General features: G+C 46.1%; 1 protein-coding gene across 1 annotated transcript in view; it reads left to right on the plus strand.

Moving 5' to 3' along the window:
* The first annotated feature begins 225 nt into the window (after positions 1-225).
* The window catches only part of iglon5 (IgLON family member 5), a 104,256-nt gene continuing 83,599 nt past the window's right edge, over positions 226-20,882 (plus strand). Inside the window, exon 1 of the mRNA XM_056444951.1 lies at positions 226-884. Within this exon, the coding sequence (XP_056300926.1) occupies positions 824-884 (61 nt within the window). The 5' untranslated portion in view covers positions 226-823. The remainder of the gene's footprint in view (positions 885-20,882) is intronic.

Below are 20,882 nucleotides of genomic sequence, written 5' to 3' on the forward strand. Positions count from 1 at the left end.
CTCTCTCCTCCTCCAGCCCTCCTCCCGCGCCCCCACACGCCTATTGCGTCGCTCCGATTGGCCGGCGAGGCTCCTTGGGCCGGCCTTCTCGGAGCGGGAACTCGAGCGTAATGGGTATATCCCGCCTCCTTTTCCTTGGGGCCGGCGATTGGGAGAACGAGGCTCTCCTTCAAACCTGCCAATCAAGCCGTTTTCTCGCGCGCGCCTCGCGTTCACTGCTGCTCCCTGCGACGCGCTGAGTGCGGAGGGACGAGACGCGCTGCATACCGACGGAGAGCCACGGGAGCAGGCTAATTAAGCTCAAGTGGAGACTTGCGACCGGCCAGGACGCGCAGAACCCATCTTGTTCTTTGACAAACAAACACACACACACACACACACACACACACACACACACACACACACACACTATAAGATATATTTTTTCTGTCACGTCATTGGACATTATAACCTTTTCTTCACATGCGTTTCCTCACATATTTTCCTTCAAGGCACTGAGAGCCAAACTAAGTGTTCGGAATATTTGGGGTTTTTTTCAGTGATAATTTTCTTCTCCTTCTTCTTCTGGCTGACAGTCAGAACAAGACAAACAGCTCTGCGCCTCTCCGGTCACCAGAAGGAAAAGTCAAGTGGATCAAACGGATGTGTTGGTCCAGTGACGTGTAGGAGAAGAAGAAGCGTTGGACTATTGCTGTTGACATTCATCCACTGTTTTTTGGGGGGGGGGTGGTATAACAAAAGGAAACAGAATCCCCGCAAAGGCACCACGAAGGAGGAATACCGAGGCTGCGAAAACAAGCAGCAAATCAATCACAACTCCATCATGGGCTGCCCCCTCTTGCGGAACGCGTTTGCTGGTTTGATGCTGGTGTTGCTGTCGAGAGGTAAGTTCTGACACCCGCTACTTTAGCGCCGCGACGCATGTTCGCCTTTCATCTTCTGAAAGAAGAAAAACACGAAAAAAACTGCTGGTGGAGGTGAATACTAATGATCTACCTGTCTGCGAATCGCGCACGTGTCTGCCGTGCCACTGCGATGCTGTGTGCGCGCGCGCGCGTGTTTGTGTGTGTGTTGGTGTGCGCACGCGTCTGGGTGCGCGCGAGCGCAGCGCAGCGCCAGGTTCATCTCCGAGCCAACCTCGTGGTTTAAGTGGAAGCAGCAACGGGTGATGCATGTTAAGATGTTTACTATGGAAGAGAGAAAAAAACACACCCAGTATTTGCATCCCCAGTTTTCTGTGAACATTCCTTTACGTGACTTGAATGGCCGGGTACTGCACGCGCACGACGCGCCATGCAGCGCAAAGAGGGGCAGGGGGTGGGGGACTCGTGGGTGTTGAGGAGAAGCAATGCAGAGAGACAGTGTTTTTGTCTCTCTCTCTCCCTCCCTCCCTCCCTCTCTCCAATACCAAGGTCGAGAGAGACAAATGGAGAAAGAATGGGCAGTTGGACAAAACCATGCTCATGAGTCATGAAGCTTACATTCCCTTCTCTCTTTCATCACTGGAATAAACATCTTTCAAAATAAAAGAGACGGACACACTTCTTCCTTCCCCTGCTCGGTGACGGCGTGTCGAGATGACTCGCATAGCCAGAAGATTCAGATGGCATATTTAACCGCTCGTGTTATTACAATCATCAGCTGGATGAAAAAGAAACAAGAGCAGCCAAACTATTTAGTTGCTCCCAAACGATGTAATAACACGAGCGGACAGTGTTGTGATGTTGCTGCTGTCCACCGGGAACGCTGACCACGGCATATTTCAAATCCAGCTGCTTTTTTTTTTAATGCTCTCACCTTGCTATGGGATGTCCCACCATGTATTAGTTGTGCACAGCATCCCCTACTCTAATTTCCCCTTGCCCATCTAGCATGGACTAGACACACAAACACACACACACACACACACAAACACACACATATGCACACACCTGGTCCAATTAGTTCTGCCTTCATCCTGTGGGAAATCAGTATATAAATAAATTACTCTGGCCCTTAATAACAATAATTGATGTGTCAGTGCAATAAGATGTGAGGTTAACAACGTGCAGACGGGCTGTAGCCCCCTGCTCAACGTGGGCAGCAGAGCCCAGCTGGTCATGCCCCGGCGAGCCCCTTGACCACGGCGGGCAGCGAGCAGACGGCCGGCCGCACACAACGGGTTCAGCGCCGCACCGAGTCTCATCACTGCTCCCAGGCCTGCGGATGTGTAACCTGTGTTTTTTTTTTTTTTTTTTTGGGGCCGATGTGAAGGTTCGACCAATCACGTCCGCCGCGGTTGAGAACTGATCGGATATCGATGGGAGTTGCGCACGTTGCGGCGCAACGCGAAGCACACCCATCCGTCCCTGGGAGAGAGGGACATGTCCGTCTTTTTAAAAGTAGAAAGCGTGCAGTTTATAAAAAAAAAAAAAGGAAGAACACGGCCGATGGAAGGGCACCGGCCACCGCTCCATCAATCGTGCAGCGGTGGGGGGTCCCTTAAATGCTCCAGCGCCATTGTTTTGTGCGAGTTGTTATCGCCTGGTTAACGAGGAATTAGACACGTCCCCGTGAATGACTGTACAGTATTTTATTAGCCTGAAGATATTTCTCCTTGACTGTGATTATCTCTCATTGAGCCACTTCACATTATGCACTACACACATTTATTAGGAGAGAGCCTCGTTATATCTTCCATATTCCCTCAGACACGACTGGTAAAGTGTGTTTTGGCAAAGCAGCCAGGTTTCTTTCCTTTTCTGCAAAACACAATTCGGCTATTCAAAAGGTCTAATACTGGCACACTGTTTCCCTTCCCACATTTATTCCTCCTTTGAGAAGCGTAACTCCAGAAAAGGAGAGCGTCCAAACGTCCGCTCAGACATGCAGAACATAATACCATCGATGTGTCGTTCTCACACAAGCTGCCTGTTTCATCTCTGAGATCAAACACTGAGGCTTATGAAACATTAAGGCTGTGACACACACACACACACACACAAAATTAAACAATGTGCCCTCCACTCGAAGGATTTCTGTTGTGACAGAAACCTGCAAGATCGGATAATGAGAATAATGCCGTCATTGATTCAGGGACAAGTGAAGATGACAAGAGAAATTGTTTCAGCTTTCGGGGGCTGGATAGGTCACAGCGGACGACGTGTCGGGTTACATCCCAAAGATAACGCACAATTTAGATATTTAGGGAACATATTAATCCGCTCTGACTTCAAGTTACGCAACTATTGCATGGAATCCCCTCCCCCATGTATGGCTCTACATGTCACTAATGTTGAAACGGTCTCCAGATGGGTCTTCCCACCCGTGTGCGCCGCTGTGAGCGAGGGTCTGGTCAGAGGAAGCGTTCAAGCCGACACGGGTACAACAGGCAGGCGGGGTCTCGCTGCCGCACGCCGTCCTTCTTGTTTCAGCAACATATGGGGGCCAAGTGGGGTCAATGCGCATTGCACATGTTAGCATGTAACCACACGCCATCGTCCCTGCCCCCACACACACACACACACACACACACACACACACACGCTCAACTGGATCACCAGGCTTGGCGTGTGGAGATGAAGAGAAAGGAGATGCCAGCATCAACAGATGCCTTGCGCTCCTATTCTGGAGGGGACTCTGCTCCCCCCCCCCCCCCCCCCTTTGAAATCCATCGTTTCTGTGTGCTGTTGTTCTCCGTGTTTGGCTTCCAACATGCTCTGCCATTTTTGGCGGCTTTTTATTTATCTGCAAGTGTTGGGAGTGAGAGGGCCTGGATTTGGTCCCAAGAGCCCGGGGGAGAAGGGGTTGGAGGTTGAACCAGCCTGGAGTGTGTCGGCGGTCTGAATGTTTCTCCCTCAGGTTTCACTTCTTTTTTTCTTCTTCTATTTCTCTTGCTGCTGTGTGTGTGGTGGCCTGTGGTGCTGAATCTATTATGTCCACATAGGGGTTCCGAGATAGTCACCGTAAAAAGAATCTAGCTGCGTTTTGACCTCGGACCGGCGCAGACGGGTGCTGTGATGTGCAAACAAACCGCTGCTGTATGGAAACTTCATTTTTAATTAGCGAGACATCAAAATCAAAACACGTTGCCCACCTGCCACGGGTGAACAAAGCAAAAAGGTGGACTCAAAACTGTTGGTTTATTATTGATAGGTTAAGTAAAGAGGCGCTGTCATGGTAACACTCTTGAGTTTCATCTTTAAAGCAGCAGAAACATTTGGAACATGAAGTTCTTGAAAAGAATCCAAAGGCAAGAATCAGTGAAATCACTTAATGTATGTGATTGAAATTACTTATTTCCTTGTACCATGACTACAGTACATGATATATTACACGACCTCAGCCTTTTTCATTCAGTCTAAAGCATCATGTCACTCTACTGTAACAACCACTCACAGTACCGTCAGTGTCTTTGAAGGTGTTATGGTGGAACCACTTCAAGGCCTGTTGTTGTTGTTGTTGTTATTGTCCCTTATGGGAGATTTGGATAGCAGCATGGCCGCAAAAAAAGAGCAAAACCGAAGAATAACCAATACAGACACACAACAAGAATGACACACATGATGCCGGACCGGGCGTCACGGCGCCCGGTCCGGCGCCGTGACGGCGAAGGACCGGGCTGGCTGCTTGTCGGTGCTGGTTACCTTCTGCCCCCAATGACGGGGCTATCGCCCAGTCTTTGGATTACCTCCCCTCCCCCCTTCCTACTCGTCGCAAGTCATGTCTAAGATGTATGTGCTTATGTGCAATGGTGTTTTTTGTTTCTCCTGCTCCCACACTGTACCCCTCTCGGGGCATAGTCGGGGGGTGGCTTTTTCTTTTTCTCGCCTCTCTTCCCTCATGTTATGCTGTCATCTTTCATCCACCCTTTCCTAGATGGCGCCGCGGACGGCGCCTCGATGTCTTGGTGCGTGACTCTTGCACCTTCCGCCAAAAAAAGTTCCTCGTTTGTTTGTGAAAACATTCTTTGGCAATAAACCTGTTTCTGATTCTGATTCTGATTCTGATAAGAACAATTAATACAAATAAGACCAGTAAATGATATCTAGTAAAACAAATATTTAATAATTGTAGGAGTCCAATTTAGGAACAACGTTGAAATGGATGTAAGAATGGCCAACTCATTTTTGGTTTTCAAAAAGATTATTTATAAAACAATGTTGAGCATTATGAGTATGATTGAAATATATCTTTATGGAAGATGTATGTAAACATGTATGTATATATATATATATATATACATATATCTTCTTATATTTGTTCTTTATTTCATATTAATTACCGGATTAATTTGATGATAATAATTAAGGATAGGAATATATAAGCAGTTTTCCTTCTACCAATACCTTTTCTGTATTTCAATTTGTATATTATATACAATAATATTGTATTGCAATGATTGACTGAATAAAAATACACAACAACAACACAACAATACTATCGGGGATTTATATGCTATACAGTTTAGTGAACTTCCAGAGAGATGTTTGAATGTGTTCCTCCACCTGAAAGGAAGCAGCTCACACCGTCTCATTTAAGCGGTGGTCGGTATCGGCGCTAAAGCCATCAGAACCGACGAGGGGAATGTTGAATCGTATTCATTATCAGCTCCTCACTTCCTGGACTTTGCAGCACTTCCAATTACAGGCTGGACGGAGATGAAGAACCCCTGAGCCGGTGACCTCCGCGGCCCGCCGAGCTGAAGCTGAACTTTGCATCTCGTGGCGTTAGCGGCTATCTTGCCAGAGCGGTGACTGAGAGGTCACGGGTTCGAATCCTTGGAGGATGGTTAGCCACGGCGCGGCCGCGGCACCACCTCGTGCGCCCTTGAGATTTCTCCTGTCGCTTGCGATAAACACTTCACTGGGACACATGTTGGTTTGACGGCTGGGCAATTACGCATAGTGTCGGTGTCATAAATAATGATTACAGCAAAGCTTGTTGGCAATTATAATCGCAGTTATAATATATAGAAAGGAACTAGGACGGCACTCATCTCGGGACAGGTACTGTGTTTAATTACTGGAGTGATTTGCTTCGGTACAACCTCCCAGCAAGACCAGATGTGGATTTGAACCTTTGGCTTTGGGTTCTCACTTCAACAAATGGAGAGAAAAAAAGGGCTATGTTTTATTTAGTGCGGGAGAAGGATCATTCAAGAGGGACCTGAGTGGCTGTAGAAGCAGGAATAAGTGGTCGCTCGTGTACTCGCATCAACCACCGCCCACGCGGGCAGGCGCACACACACACACACACACAGGGGAAGGGTCATCGCTCTCACGGAGAAATAAATGCATGCATGCATACACTGGAACAGCTTCTTTACATGGGCCACTGGAAGATGAATTTAAACAATTCCCCCTTTCAAGGTGCGAGCGGTAAATCAATAGAAAGTCAATGGAGCCAAGCCATGAAGGATACCTATATATATATATATGTATATATTAGGGCTGTCAGCGTTAACGCGTTAATATATGCGATTAATTTGGCCGCGTTAATGCACTAAAATATTTTAACGCAATTAACGCAACTTTGTTTACTTCCGGTGTGCCTTGAAGTTTTTACACTCCTCTGAGTGTCAAACCGCGGCAGTACGGTTTAACACTGTTTCCGTTTTTAAAACAATTATTTATCCGCGAAAATAAGGAGCAGAAATCAGTTTAAACTCGTGGATGAATCAGTCGGGTTTCCTCCTGCTCCTCCTTCCTCCCGTCTCCCCCTCTGATCCACAGAGGAACGGAGGGCGACGTGTCGGGGGACGCGGCGCGGAAAGATCTCGTCACACGAAACCTTCACCGTGATTGGTCAATCCGTTTGTCTGTCAACATTTTGCGAAAAAAACAACCAATTAACACTCAGTAAATCACAAAGGACCTCCCACCACACAGGTGAGGCTCTATAGCAGCCTGTCAGTCAGAGAAGACAGAGAACACGGCGTGAGGACAATGTGCCTCAATATATAGAGAGCTGAGATTGTTCTGGCATGTTTGATGTATAACACGTGGGTATGTGTCACATGCAAACGCCTTTAAAAGGTGAATTTACATTTTTTTGTAGAATGGAGAACATGCCCCCAGCCTCCAGAGGGTTAACGTGACATATGTGAATGTCAGTCAGTTACCAAGGCCACTGGTTCTGCTGTTGTTCAATGTTAAAGATGACAGGACCAATGGGGTCTCAATATACTTATTTTTTTTTTACTAATCTGGATGTTTCACTGAAGAAACAATTTATCATCCACAATATTAAATACCTCGCTGGCACTTTATATGTAGGAGCCTCTTTGAAAACACAGCTCTGTGTGAAGTTTTGTCTTTAAAAAGAAGAAAAAATAACTTTTAATCGCGATTAATGAATTTCAAAATGTGCGATTAATTAGTTAATTTTTTAAAATCGATTGACAGCCCTAGTATATATATATATATTTACATATATATGTGTATGTATATATATACATGTATATATTTATATATATATACATATATATATATATATATATATAATATCCATATATATTATATATATATATATACACGTATATAATATATACATATATATATACATACATACAGTACATACACATTATCGTGGATATTAATAACACATTCGATTTTCTCCATATGAACGCAATTGAAAAGAGATCAATAAGTCTCAGCACAGTGCACATTACCTCCCTTTTGGTTTCCAGGGCTTCAGTCCACACTGCAGATTGAGCTATCTGCAGGGGGTGGGGTGGGGGGGGGGGAGAAAAAGAGGTGTTTTCTTGTTTGGTGAGGTGCAGATGTTACACATTTAAGGGGAATGAATACTGTTAGAGAGAGAGAGCACCGTGTGATTTATTCCCCCCCCCCTCCCCCCACCTCTGTTCCTCTTCCTTCTAGTCTTTTTTCTTCTTCTTCTTCGTGCCAGGCAGTTAGCATCATTGGAAACACAATTCAGATTAGTGCAGGCGGCTTCTCCTCTGGGAGCCGGGAGGAACGAGGGTCCCGCTCCTCTCCCTGTCCTCATTACCAAAAGACAAGGAGCTCGCCGGCAAATCAATGGGAAAGGCTTCGGCACTAATTCAGGCCACGTCTGGTGACGGGACGGAGCTTCTTGTGTGCTTTTTGTTGTTGTTTCAGTGTGTGCATGTGTTTTACGTGTGTGACCTTTCCCCTGTGTGTGTGTGTGTGTGTGTGGAAGTTTAATCATCTGTGCTACAACAAAAGGCTGAAGAAAAGCATTAGTTTCAAACGACCGCTGCACGGCTCGCCGTCAGAGTAACCTCATAACTCCCGCTTAACCGCGCTGATATTTACCACGGGGACGTACGATAGCCCTTTAATTACGCAGAGATAACGTCAGATTCATCAGCGGATCCATTTAGTCCGCGGCCGACACCGTTACCATTGTAATTCTAATTGCTCAGGGTATTGTTGCCATGACAACGGCCGCTACATCAATAGCCTGCGGTTGTGTACAACGTCCTTGATGCTGACAAATTAAAGAGAGCAGCACCTTGGCTTCTCCTGTAAGCAGCCTCCCCGCTGCGGATGCCGACTTCAAATATATGCCAAACAACCTCGCGTCTCCCTCACGGCTCAATCCGTGCCGCCCATCTGTTCCCGCCGCCGCCGTTGTTGTTGTTGTTGTTCTCCCATTTGCCGTCATTCCGTCCTGGCGCCTCTTCGTTTTGTTTACACAGGTAAAACTACTGGGCGCAACAAAATGCCGAATAATAGTTTCATGTTGTGGATTCTCAGCCCCATCCGACGCCTCTGAGGTTCACGCGGTGCTGGAGGGTGGTGCCGGGGCTCCGTGCAAAGGGGGAAGGAAGGTGGGGGGGTGGGTGTGTGTGTGTGTGTGGGGGGTTATGGGGGAGGGCGAAGAGAGGGAAATAAATAAAACTGTGGAAAACAGATCAATAAATATTTCAGCAGCTGCTCCCTTCACAGACTTCTCCTGGAGCCACGAGAGGTGGAGGGAGAGGGATGGATGGGAGGGAGGAGAAGGGATGGATGGATGAAGTGCAAGAAAGGAAAGAAAGAAAGAGAGCGAGATAGAGAGAACAGGAGGAATTGTGTTCCAGACTCATTCTCAGTGGGCGAGAGAGACGGAGGGTGAAAGAGAGAGGCTGAAACAGTTTAGCTCCACGCCTTCCTTTGTGTAATAGTTGTTTTCATCCTGTCACACCATCTCGTCAGTCCAGCTCCCCTCACCTGCCTCTGATCACCTCGTTAGTCCCTCATTCCCTTCACCTGGTCCTCACGCCCTTCTCACCTGCAGCCCATCCCCTCATTAGTCCCTCACTATTTAGCTCCCTCACTTCCACTTGTCCTCTGCCAGGTTGTCTTGTGTTTTCGTGCCAAGTTCTCCAGTGTTATTAGAGTATATTCCTGACCTGCCTGCCCTGACCTCTGATTCTCTGCCCCGCCCCTTTTTGGACTTGTTTGCTTCTTCGACTGATCTCCCGGTTTTGACCCAGCCTGTTTCCAACCAAAGACAGTATTCTTTGTTACTCCTGTCTGAGTCGTGCTTTTGGGTCCACTCTAATAGCGCCGTGACAGAGAATGGGGGGGAATAATTGTGTCCCAGACTTAAATAGATGGAGAGGGGAAGGCAAGAGTGAGGGGTGGAGGAGTGACACAGGGTGTGCTAACGAGCAGCGCATACAAAACAGTCTCCGCTATGGGAACCGGGGTATAGGAAAGAAGAAGAAAAAAGGCATTCAAGAGGCCGGGTCTCTGGACTTTGGCACAACATCACAGTGACTGTAAGAATCTCTCACATCATTTTATTTCCTGTCAGCGTCGTCGCCGCCGCCGCGTGGGCGTGGAGCTCGTGCGGCCAGCAGATCTAAATGATAATGAGCAGCCGGTCCGCGACCGAGTCGGCTAACGCGCCGCCTTTGTGGACGTGGCCCGGTGTCAGTGCCACTGCGCTCCAGCCATTAGCCCGTGTGTGTGTGTGTGTGTGTGTATGTGCTCGCGTCGAGCGGGAATTTGCTCCCACAAGACGCACTTCACATGCACTGTGTGTGTGTGTGTGTGTTTAATGCAGAGAGAGAGAGCGAGGACGGGCTGGAGGAGATGGAGGAGTTATGGAAAAATGATTGAAGCGGGGCTGCTGGGGAGGAAGTGGGGGGAAGAGAGACAGATGGTGTGAGGGAGGACGAGGAGGAGGTGTTCAAAGACCCCCGCAACAGGCAGTGATCAAGATGGATGGAATTTGCAGGCGGATGATTTGGTGGAATCAAGAACATGGCAGGTGGATCCTGCCAATGTAAACCGTGTTTCGCCGACATCACCGTGAGTGGGAGTTGGAAAAATAGTTTGAGGGTCACTTGTTGTGCGGCATTGAGGAGCTGCTGCTGCTAATGTGATTCGCCACTGGTTAGGGAGTCGTTGCAGCGAGGCAGCACACCTCTAGTAGCGCGCCCACATCATCATAATGAGCGGTTTGGAGCTTGTCAAGCAGCCACAGGTTACATGAAACATGATATTTAGACGCTCTTTAAAACTGCCTCCGCACACGGCAATCAAAAGGCGGACGTTACATGTCTCGGTGGCTATTCGGAAAGCCGCGTGACGGAGGACAACAAACCGTGCCGATTGCCAGTGGTAAGTCGGTGCTCGGCGTAGTCGCGGCCCTCCACTGGTGCCGGTGGGATTTCCCTGTAATAAAGTGTCCATATTAGCGCGGCAAGCTGACAGCAAGACTCAGTTTAGCAGAGTTCCACCCCAAAAACAGATCTGGCTGAGACGCCCCCGGATATAAATGGACTTGCAGGAAACGTTCCTTTCAACGTGTCCTCTGGGTATCGGCCAAGAGAAGAAAAGAAAAAAACACTGCACACATTTTGAAGCAAAAGATCACAGGGATTTCTTTTGAAGAAAATATCATACTTGTGATATTGTGGGGCTAATGTAGTAATTGGGACGTTAGGTGAGATTGCATCAAACATTTGAGCAGCAATAGCCCATTAATTGGGTTTAGTAGAAGACGGTGCAGTGTTATTGTGTTATATTTCACTAATTAGATTAGAGTTGGATAACGCTAAAAGCCTGTGCTCCTCTTCCCAGTTCTGAAACGCTGTGAGTGAAATTCCATTAGTGCACGGACCTGCATGGTTGTTCGCACAATATCCGACTCCCACATTATTTAAGACATTTAAAAGATATGGGGTGTGCTATTAAATTGTGTTTCAACCGCATTCGGCTCCCTTTATTCATTGGAGGGATGTGGGTGAATAGTGATTGTCTAATACCTTTCTTTTACATACTGTATGTGTTAGTGTTATTTTTGTGTGTTTTGTCTATTTATTATATTTATAATGTTTTTCTTCAGACATTTCAAGGCCGTTGGTAGCTGTGGTTCACTTTAATTATCTTTTTCTTTACGAGCAATACATATGATGGAATTTTGCGAAACCCGAGTCATGGACACGCACGATGTAATTCCAGAGATTCAAGTCATATTACCAGTTAACATTCCTCCTCATGCTGTTCTTATTGAGCTCGCGGTGTCCTCCGAGTTGCAGCAGTTATTCCAATACCACAGCATCTGTAAATGTTTCAGTAAAAATGATGGCCAAAACCCACAAATATCCCCAAAGTTTTCTGGGCTAATGTTTGACATACTCGTCAAATATAGTAATAATATCACGTACAAACAGAAACATTTTAAAAATCTCCCTTCAGACTGAATTTAACTTAAATTCAGTTTATTATATATGGCCCCAATTCACAAATTAGCCTCAGAAGGCTTTAAAATCTGTACACACACGACATCCCTGACCTTTGACCTCTCATCGGATCAGGAAGAAGTCCCCAAAAATAGAAGAAAATCCTTTCACAGGGGAAAAAGGGAAGAACCCTTCAGGAGAGCAACAGAGGAGGATCCCTCTCCAGGATGGACAGAACAATACATGTCATGAGTACAGAAGTAATCATGACACATTCAATGAATATGACAGAGTGTATGAATAGTTGGTATACGGCACGGACCACGATCCAGACCTCCGTGATCCATCAGGCAGATGGAGGTAGAGAGGAGGAGCGGGCGGGGCATCAGCAATGAATATGACAGAATTTAATGAATAATGAGTAGTCATGGACCACGATCCAGATTTCAACAATCAATGAAACAGAAGAAGAGAAGAGGAGGGGCCACAGAGGCAGGAGGTCGGCCAACCAGGGGGGAGGCATCGCGAAAGAGGCTGGAACAATGAGGCCTTTGAGGCAGGAGGATCAGAGAAGGAGGCAAGGCCACTGGGAAGGAGTCCAGGTCTAGGTCAGAGGCTGGATGCAGGACCAGCTTCAGACACAGCCAGGTCCAGTGGACCCCGTGAGACGTGAAGCCACAAAGACTCCGGGGAGGAAGCGGAGTTAATAGAAATCATTTGTTCACGGCAGCGCAACATCGCTCCCTCCCGATCAAGAGGCCCGTATCAATGTGACCTTTGTCTGGCCGGCAGACCTTCACTAGCTTTAGGGAGTAATGAGGGCTTCAGAAAAGGGCAATTAGTTGCTTAATGTTGGTCAACAGTACTCTTTTACAGCATATGAGCGCCAACAAGTCAATATCTATACCGAGACGAAATATCTGCTGTGCTTTGAGCCACAGTTATTGGAGGTATTGACGTTACGGGAGTGGATTTGTTGATCTATGTTCCTATGAGTCGGTTTCATTACCCCTTGAGAAAAACCAAACTGCATCTCTGCTGCCATCGACCCGGCGAAAGTAAATCGGCGATAGAGATGCTTTTTAAAGAGGTACCATAGAACACACATCTAAACATAGACCGATTGATGATGTGCCGGGAGGCCACCAACACCAAATAAAACAGGAGGCGGTTCAGGATCTGAGAGAGAGAAACAAACTCATAGTTTCGCAAAACAACACAACAAAAAAATCAGACTGTTGACAGAGCAAGACCAAATTTATTGAAGATTTAAAATCAGATGATATCCGAGGCCGAGAAGATAAACAACCCCTGCAACACTCGCCATTATATCATCGTACATATCTGCGTTATCAAACCTGCGCTTCCCTTTGTTTGTTATTTAGGGTTTGACAGCTGTAATCAGAATTGATCTGTATTCTGCAGCTAAATCAGACAGATGTGGGGCAGACAGTGCAGGTGTTTTCTCAATCAGGCCGGTGTGATTGATCCTCTCTTGAATCAGTCATGATCAAGTGTTATTGACATCGGGCTTCTATTAAGGTTGGTTTTTTTTTAGATGGAAGGGAGAAAAGAAAGATAGCAGGTGATCCACTACAGTGAAATGAATTGCCTTTCAATCCGGCCCCACGGAACATTTTATAAAAGCCCAAAGATTTTGTTTTGGGGGGGGAGAACGTCTGCTACGCCGATTGATTTTCCTTTTCATAAGATTTCTTTCTGCACTGTTTATGTTTGTGTTGAATTAATGAGAGGAGTTATGATGGCAGGAGGAGAGTTGCCTTAAGGTTCAATTAATTCAGACAGCTAAAGCAACAGCATCATAATGTGAAAATGAATTGCACTAGATTAAAGGATGTTTGGCCTCCTAAAATGTGGTATTGTGTTGAATACGATGCACTCGAGCAAATGTGTTTGATATCACGCACTCCATGAGAAACGCTTGAGCCCATGTGTGTCATTTAATGCCTCATTTCTACTCCCTTCGTCACAGAGGGGATTTTATTCTCAAGTATAAAGATGTGCGTTGTCAGCGTTTTGACAGTGCGGTGTGATGCAGTACACTGATTTATTTTTCTCTTCTTATAGCGCAGACTTCTGCACACGCATATTTTATAGAAATGCGCTGTAAGATCCGAACACGAAGACGGCGCGATGCGAGACAAGCTTTGAACATATAGAGTCTTTGAAACCGCAACATTTCAATTCAGAGGACCGCAGTTACACGGTTAAGACATGCAAGTGGATAGCACTGCTTCACAGTAGCGCCACATTTATAACTAGAACGGGCACTCGGTAGAGCGCATACCTTCGCATATCACAAGATTGGGCATTGAATTATGAACATTTTGGCATTAGTTGCATGCCAATTGGATAGAAATTGACCGAGCTATGGTAAAAAGAAGATTTTGACCTTTTCATGACCTTGACCTTTGACACGATCGATCCCAAATGGTCCCCGGATAATAACCAATCATCCCACCAAATTTCATGCGGTTCGGTTAACAACTTTTTTTGTTACACGAATAACATACAAATAAATAAATAAATAAATACACGGCGATCAAAACATAACCTTCCGCATTTTCAATGCGAAGGTAATAAAAAAAAAGGTAAAAACCCAAGTCGACTTGTGTTGTAAAAGTTATGCTTTGGCGCTCAGCCCCGGGGACCCCCGGCACTCTGACTGTGCCCACTCACCCGCTCTCAGCTCATACTTAAAGATACGAGTGCAAAAAAACCTGAGGCCATCTGTTGTTTTTTTCTCTCTTGCCACTGGATGCCTACAGGGATGTGGCCATATGTGATCAAACATTTTTTTTAAAAGTCCCCAACCTTCTGAGGCTGCCCTGATTATCCGGGGACCGCCGGATCTTCTCCAAACGATAACAGTAATGGACGCTGTGCCTCCCCTGTTGCGCTGCCCGCTGTAACGTTCTCCCTCTGCAGCACCTTTAACGCGAGCGAGAGGAATAACTTCATTCACGCCTCGCTCGTTAAAAGATGTCACGTTTATGGTTTGTCACAGCATGTGCTGGCAAATAAACGACGTGATGCTGAGGCCAACTTGGTGCAGGGCAACGAGGACGTTATCAATGTCACGATAGATAGATAGATATATACTTTATTAATCCCCAAGGGGAAATTTGTCGTCACAGTAGCAGCACCAATAAACTAAACACACGAGAATAAAATATAAAATATAAAAAACGGGGATGAAAGATATAGATGTATACAAGTAAAATATAAAATACAAAATGAAGTATATATATGTATATAAATGATGATAATGTACATACTTTTTTAATACGTGCAAATGAAGAAACACATTTCTTTAAACTAATTCTATTTCCCTTATTGAGAGGCTTGACATTTGATATCGGATTATAACTTTTATAAAGCACAATTCCTGACTGCAGGGATTCCAGCGTGGCCCTAATTTGAACATATTTCTATGTTGCTGATGGGAAGCCAGTGATGGATCTGGGTGTTTCGGAGGAGACGCGTTGTCTGCTTGGTACCAGGGAAGAAAATAACGAGTCGGCAGTTGCACGAACTGATGGAACACTGAAGACACATTTACATTCCAGAATCAAATTGTTCTCAATACTTCGGCAGATCCCACCGGCGCCCCTGGTTTCAAACCGCTGATGTCGGGGTGTCATTCAGTGGATTCTGGGTAACTGATTGATCCGGTTTTGGCTGCTGCATGTAAAGAAACGGTCAGTGAAAAGAAGGCTGAGGCTGCTCCCGGGATGGATGAGCCACGTGGAGCTGGTTGACTCAGAAGCACACCATATGGAGGGCTGTGTCTGGCTGGGGTTGCTTGTTTTATTTATTAGCTCTGCCAGGTTGGCTGCCACATTCATTTCATGCCCGTGTTACTCCACCTTCGGTTGAAGCTGTGGATTTTAAGTAGCTACATAATTGGGAAACACTTGCTTTCCCTCAAAATGCTGGAAAATAAAAGGAATAGTGCCGAAGTGGCATTAAAAGGTAATTAAAAGTGACTAATAATACATCCCCCCCCCCCCCCCCCCAGTATTGTCTTTAAGCCTTTGATCTTGCGCACAAGATACACCAGACATGATGTACAAGATATTCTGAATTGAATACCGATTTGCTTCGATAGAACCACGAGAGCTGGATTTTGTTACAGGTTAATCGAAAAGGTGACGCGTCAACTCGACAGCAGATTAATATTAGATGACATCATGTTCCCTGGCATGTTTTATTCCTCACCGGTGTTCCTTCGAGTGACTCGTCGTGGTGTCAAGTCATCTCCGAGTTACTGATGGATTGAAGGGAAACGTGTCCGGACTAAATGTATTGAATGTGACAGCCTTCTGTTTGCAAAATAAGACCCGGAGGAAAAATATATCTGGATGTTGAATTTGACTTGCAAACAATAATCAGACTCACACACATCTGTTGTGTCACGTTCTCTGAAAATTGGGTCAGGGCAGATTGGAGCGGGAAAGGCGAGTTGTTTGTAAAGTGCCAGCAACAAACTAATCTGAAAGGGTGGAGGAGTCTGGAGGAGTGAAGTGAGGGGTCTGACCTCTTGACCAATCAGTGAGGAGGGAAAGAGAGGCTCTCAGCGGCTAGCTTTCTCTCTCGGATTTAGAAATATAAATATAAATAGCAAAGAAATAAGACCATCCTCAAAAATGTGCCACGTCGTAACATTTCACACAAACATTAAATCTGGACCAGAAATCCGTCGTTTTCCTTTGCAGGTGTCCATAAATAACTGAACATGTGTGTCTGATACCTGAATCCTCATTTGGCGTCCTTCTGTTTTGCAACATGACCGACCCGTCCAAATGTCAGTCAAAACCCACAGAGGAAACGACCACCCCCCCCCACCCTGTTCCTTCCCCCATATCAAACAGACAGGGCACCACTAAAAGATTCATGCATGTGGACTTTGGGTCATTAAAGAATGATCCACAGCAAAGCTGTTTCTTCACCCTCATAATGAAATCCAATATTCATGAAATGGATTTTCCTCTCTCCGCTCTCCCACTCACTCTCTTCGCGGATGTGTGTTTGCTGTTGTATTCAGTCCGTGTTTGCACAGCCTTGTTAGGCTAGCGCCGGATAATGGTATCCTAAAGGCGCAGTTTCAGGCCGGCCAGTTAATTATACGGGGGTGACGGATGACCTTGCCGTGTGTTACCCGTGTACTAAACAATGCAGGGTTTGGCCTGGGCTTCTTTAAGATGGGGGTCAGAGTAAAGACCACTTAGTTAAAGCTGTGCAACTCTCATCGTACAGGGCTACAATTTGACAGGATGACATAATCAGGTCGGTATGCTGGTACACTGTAAATTACAGTATGCGCATTTTTTACACACACACAAACACACTTTCAGTCTCCATGTTACGCCCCTGCCTTGAATTTGTCACCCCGATGTTCAGGTGTGTAGTAGATCAAGTGTTTTAAACCCGATGTGGCATCATGGCCGGTGTAATCTCACCAGATGATCTTTAGTTTCCAATGAAATGCGTATCCACCCAATTAAACCGTATATTAGGTCTAAACACAACAGGACTTGTAAATGTTGTCTCACAGCAGCCCCTCCCCCCCTCACACCTTTACCGGTGGCGCTCCAGTTTGTGAAAACAGATCTGTACGCTGCAACATTTGATTTCCTGCAACATGACTCAGACGTGTTGCTCCCCACGCTCATCACTTGATACCCCCGATCCAGACAGCACAGTGGCATGTGCTCCTTGTCCCGCCAAGGGACCCCAGTGAAGATCCTTCCTCTCATCGGCCTGCAACACATCTGACACCGATGATCTAGACAGATGTGCTTACTAGATGCCATTAACTTAAAGTCATGCACTTTTTTTTTGGGCCCTTGGGCTGAACATTCCCGGGCAGAGCTAAAACGTAAATATGTGAAATTATTTATCGATGTTGCACTTTTTTTTCTTTTTCTCATGTTCTTCCACACCTGTGCGGGGCCATTTTACGGATGCTGCTCCCCCTCAGCCTCCGGCTCCATCATGTACAGCTCATCAGTATGGGTGACAAGAGTCAACAACTGAGGGGAAAGAGTGGGGAAAATATTACAGTTCATTAAATCTAGAAATGTCACTACTGTAGGTACAAAACGGCAATGTAGTAGCCCTCATTTAATTTGCAGGGTAGGCAGGCATGCTCCATTTTAAAATAAAAGCAAATGAGTGACACCAGTGTTGATACCCCAGGGCAGTGTTGGCGGTTGAATATTCATGAAGTAATATGGAGGAGTGCGTTCCACAGAGTGAAAAACCAAAGGGAATTATGTGATGTAAAACAGCGTTCCGCCGTAGCCTCCTGAATCACGGCAGTGTCGAATCTACAATCTCTGTGATAAAAATTGTGCCCGGCAAAACACGACTATCATCGCCGGCATCACTGGCAATTTTAATCAAGTTATCTTCTCTTTTTTCCCTCTTTTTTTTGCTCCCGTCATCAAGACATTATGCCACGTTTGATCCTCGCCACCTTCATTACGATAACCACCAACACTGTTATCATCAACACTGATAATCAGCCGAATCTTTCCTCCCCATCTCCTCACCGCTATCCACCATCTTCATCAACGCCGCCGACTCCCGGCATCGCGCTCGGCTCTCCGCCGCACAGTTGCGTCGCTGTGTTCTCAACCACGATTACGTACTCCACTGAAGCAAACGAGGTAATCCCTTCCCTCTCTGTCTTTCATTATATTTCATTGCGCTCACCCTCCACCATGCCTCCTCTACGCACCCTCCAGATGCGGACTCATTTTGTCGGTTGTCTACTCGTCGATGTACACGACCGTTCAAAAGTTTGGGGTCACTTAGAAATGTCTTTATTTTTCAAAGAAAAGCACTGTTTTTTCAATAAAGATAACATTAATCAAAAATACACACTATACATTGTTAATGTGGTAAATGACTATTCTAGGTGGAAACGTCTGGTTTCTAATGACATATCTCCAGAGGTGTATAGAGGCCCATTTCCATCAACTATCACTCCAGTGTTCTAATGGTACATTGTGTTTGCTAATTGCCTTAGAAGACTAATATCTGATTAGAAAACCCTTGTGCAATTATGTTAGCACAGCTGAAAACAGTTATGCTGGTGATATAAGCTATACAACTGGCCTTCCTTTGAGCTAGAAGTTTGAAGAACAAAATTAATACTTCAAATATTAATCATTATTTCTAACCTTGTCAATGTCTTGACTATATTTTCTATTCAATTTTCAATTCATTTGATAAATAAAAGTGAGTTTTCATGGAAGACACGAAATTCTCTGGATGACCCCAAACTTCTGAACGGTAGTGTATGCGTGGCACATGTATGTGTGTGACGAGAGAAAAGGGAAGGGTCATGTCTGTGGGACCCCCCCCCCCCCAAAAAACCAAGAGGGGACCTCGACCCACAGGGACAAACGCCTCATTATCCTCTTCATCGTTATTTCCGTTACTGTCGTCCTCACCTCACTTCAGCGTCTTTGGGTCATTGAAAAGCGCTTTACAAATATAATGAATTATTATTATTACTTCGAGGCGGAATAAAGTCATCACACACACACACACACATCGGGAAGAGGAGCGCTCGCTCCATTAACAAGTGTTTCCTAATTGGCCCTGAGCACTGACAGACAGCCGTGTGCCGAACAAGAGCTTTCTATAAATACAGTCTTAACCGGCTTGCTTTGCCCCAACATGAAGCGTAGTGAGAGTTTTGCACACCTGGCTTCACACAGATGAAGCACGGCTTCGACAAACAAGTGAGTAAATCAGAGCCTGAATAAATCGGGGGGATTTTTTTCTTTTTCTCCCTCTCTTCTTTTTTCCCCCTCATCCGTTCCTGCCTTCTGCTTGATCTTTCAGTCTCAAGGGGGAACAGACAAAAATTGAATTAAAAAGTGCTTTCGATATATCTCTTTCTCGCTGCAGATACATAAAATGATCAAACTCTGTCAAAAGGATGACTTCCTCCCTCGTTTCCCCCTCCTCCCTCCATTTATTCCCCCCCCCCCCCTACCACACCACCCCTCTCCTCTGATTGGAATCTGGAAACCCATTTGGTGTCTCGCTCTCAGACCCGACTCTGGCCGCGTCGGTTAGTCTGTGCACGTCTCCCCCCTTTCCCCCCCCCTCCCCTCTCTCTTCACCCCTTCCCTTTTCTCTCTCATTGCACTCTCCTTTTTTTCCATCTTCATCCCCCCGCCGTCTGCTGCAGGCTCTGTGGAGAATTTGCCCAAATTACCTGTCATACTGGCAGCGACGTGTAAATAAGCCCGGAAAGTGTGTCGCTTTCTCAGTGCCCCCCCCCCCCCCTCCCCGCCTTGACGCTATCTCGTCTCACTTCAAACCGCCCTTCCCCTTCTTTTCAATCCATCACATCTTTCTCCTGTGTTTCATTTCCTCGCCCGCAACCTCCATCTCCCTTTGCCATCGATACCTACTTCCCTCTTTCTACATTCCCGCTCTCTCAGTTTGCCAACAAAGAATTTGTGATTCTTTATCGTGGGGAAATTTTTTTTGTTTGCAGACTCTTTGCAATATTTGGCATGCAGAGCAGCAGGTTCATTGGCTACCCGTCATCTGGCCTTGGGGATGAGTGAATTAGAAACTGCCATGTTGGTCTCCACCGTCCTGCTATCTCCAAACAGCTCGGGGTGACGCTCTTATCAAACGGACAGGGAGCAGGCGTCTGAGAAGAAGTGCCGACACGGCGCTCAATTTATATGTACTTTACGTGGCAGACGTTAATCCTATTTACCGTTCTTCTCGATTCCGCAGGTGTTTTTTTTGTTTTTTGGGTGTTTCCAAGTCAAGGTGGGCGGATATGTGTGTTCATGAGGTCAGGGCCGACCTCTCGGTTCAATTCCTGCTTTGGAAAGATGTAATCATCTCTCAACCAGGGGGTTACAGGGGGACAAAGACTGTGATTTGGGAGGGAGGGGAAGTGAAGGCAAAACCTGGAGGAGGATTTTGGAGAGAGCACTAAGGAGGAGGACATAGAGAGAGAGAGAGATGGAGCTCTTAAACATGCAGCTTTCAGAGCCAGGCTCTCACCAGCCACCTTTTAGAATTCCTCAAGCACCCTCACCACACAAATATGAGCCAATGGAGATGTGTCACGCTGATAAACGAAGAGGGTTCTGGGTTATTTCTGGGCTCTTTATGAAAGGAGCATGTCGGGAGCAAACACTCCAAACACCCGTCCTAATTCAAGGGCAGC

The sequence above is a fragment of the Pseudoliparis swirei genome, chromosome 22 (genome assembly GCF_029220125.1).
Source record: "Pseudoliparis swirei isolate HS2019 ecotype Mariana Trench chromosome 22, NWPU_hadal_v1, whole genome shotgun sequence".
Lineage (NCBI taxonomy): Eukaryota > Metazoa > Chordata > Actinopteri > Perciformes > Liparidae > Pseudoliparis > Pseudoliparis swirei.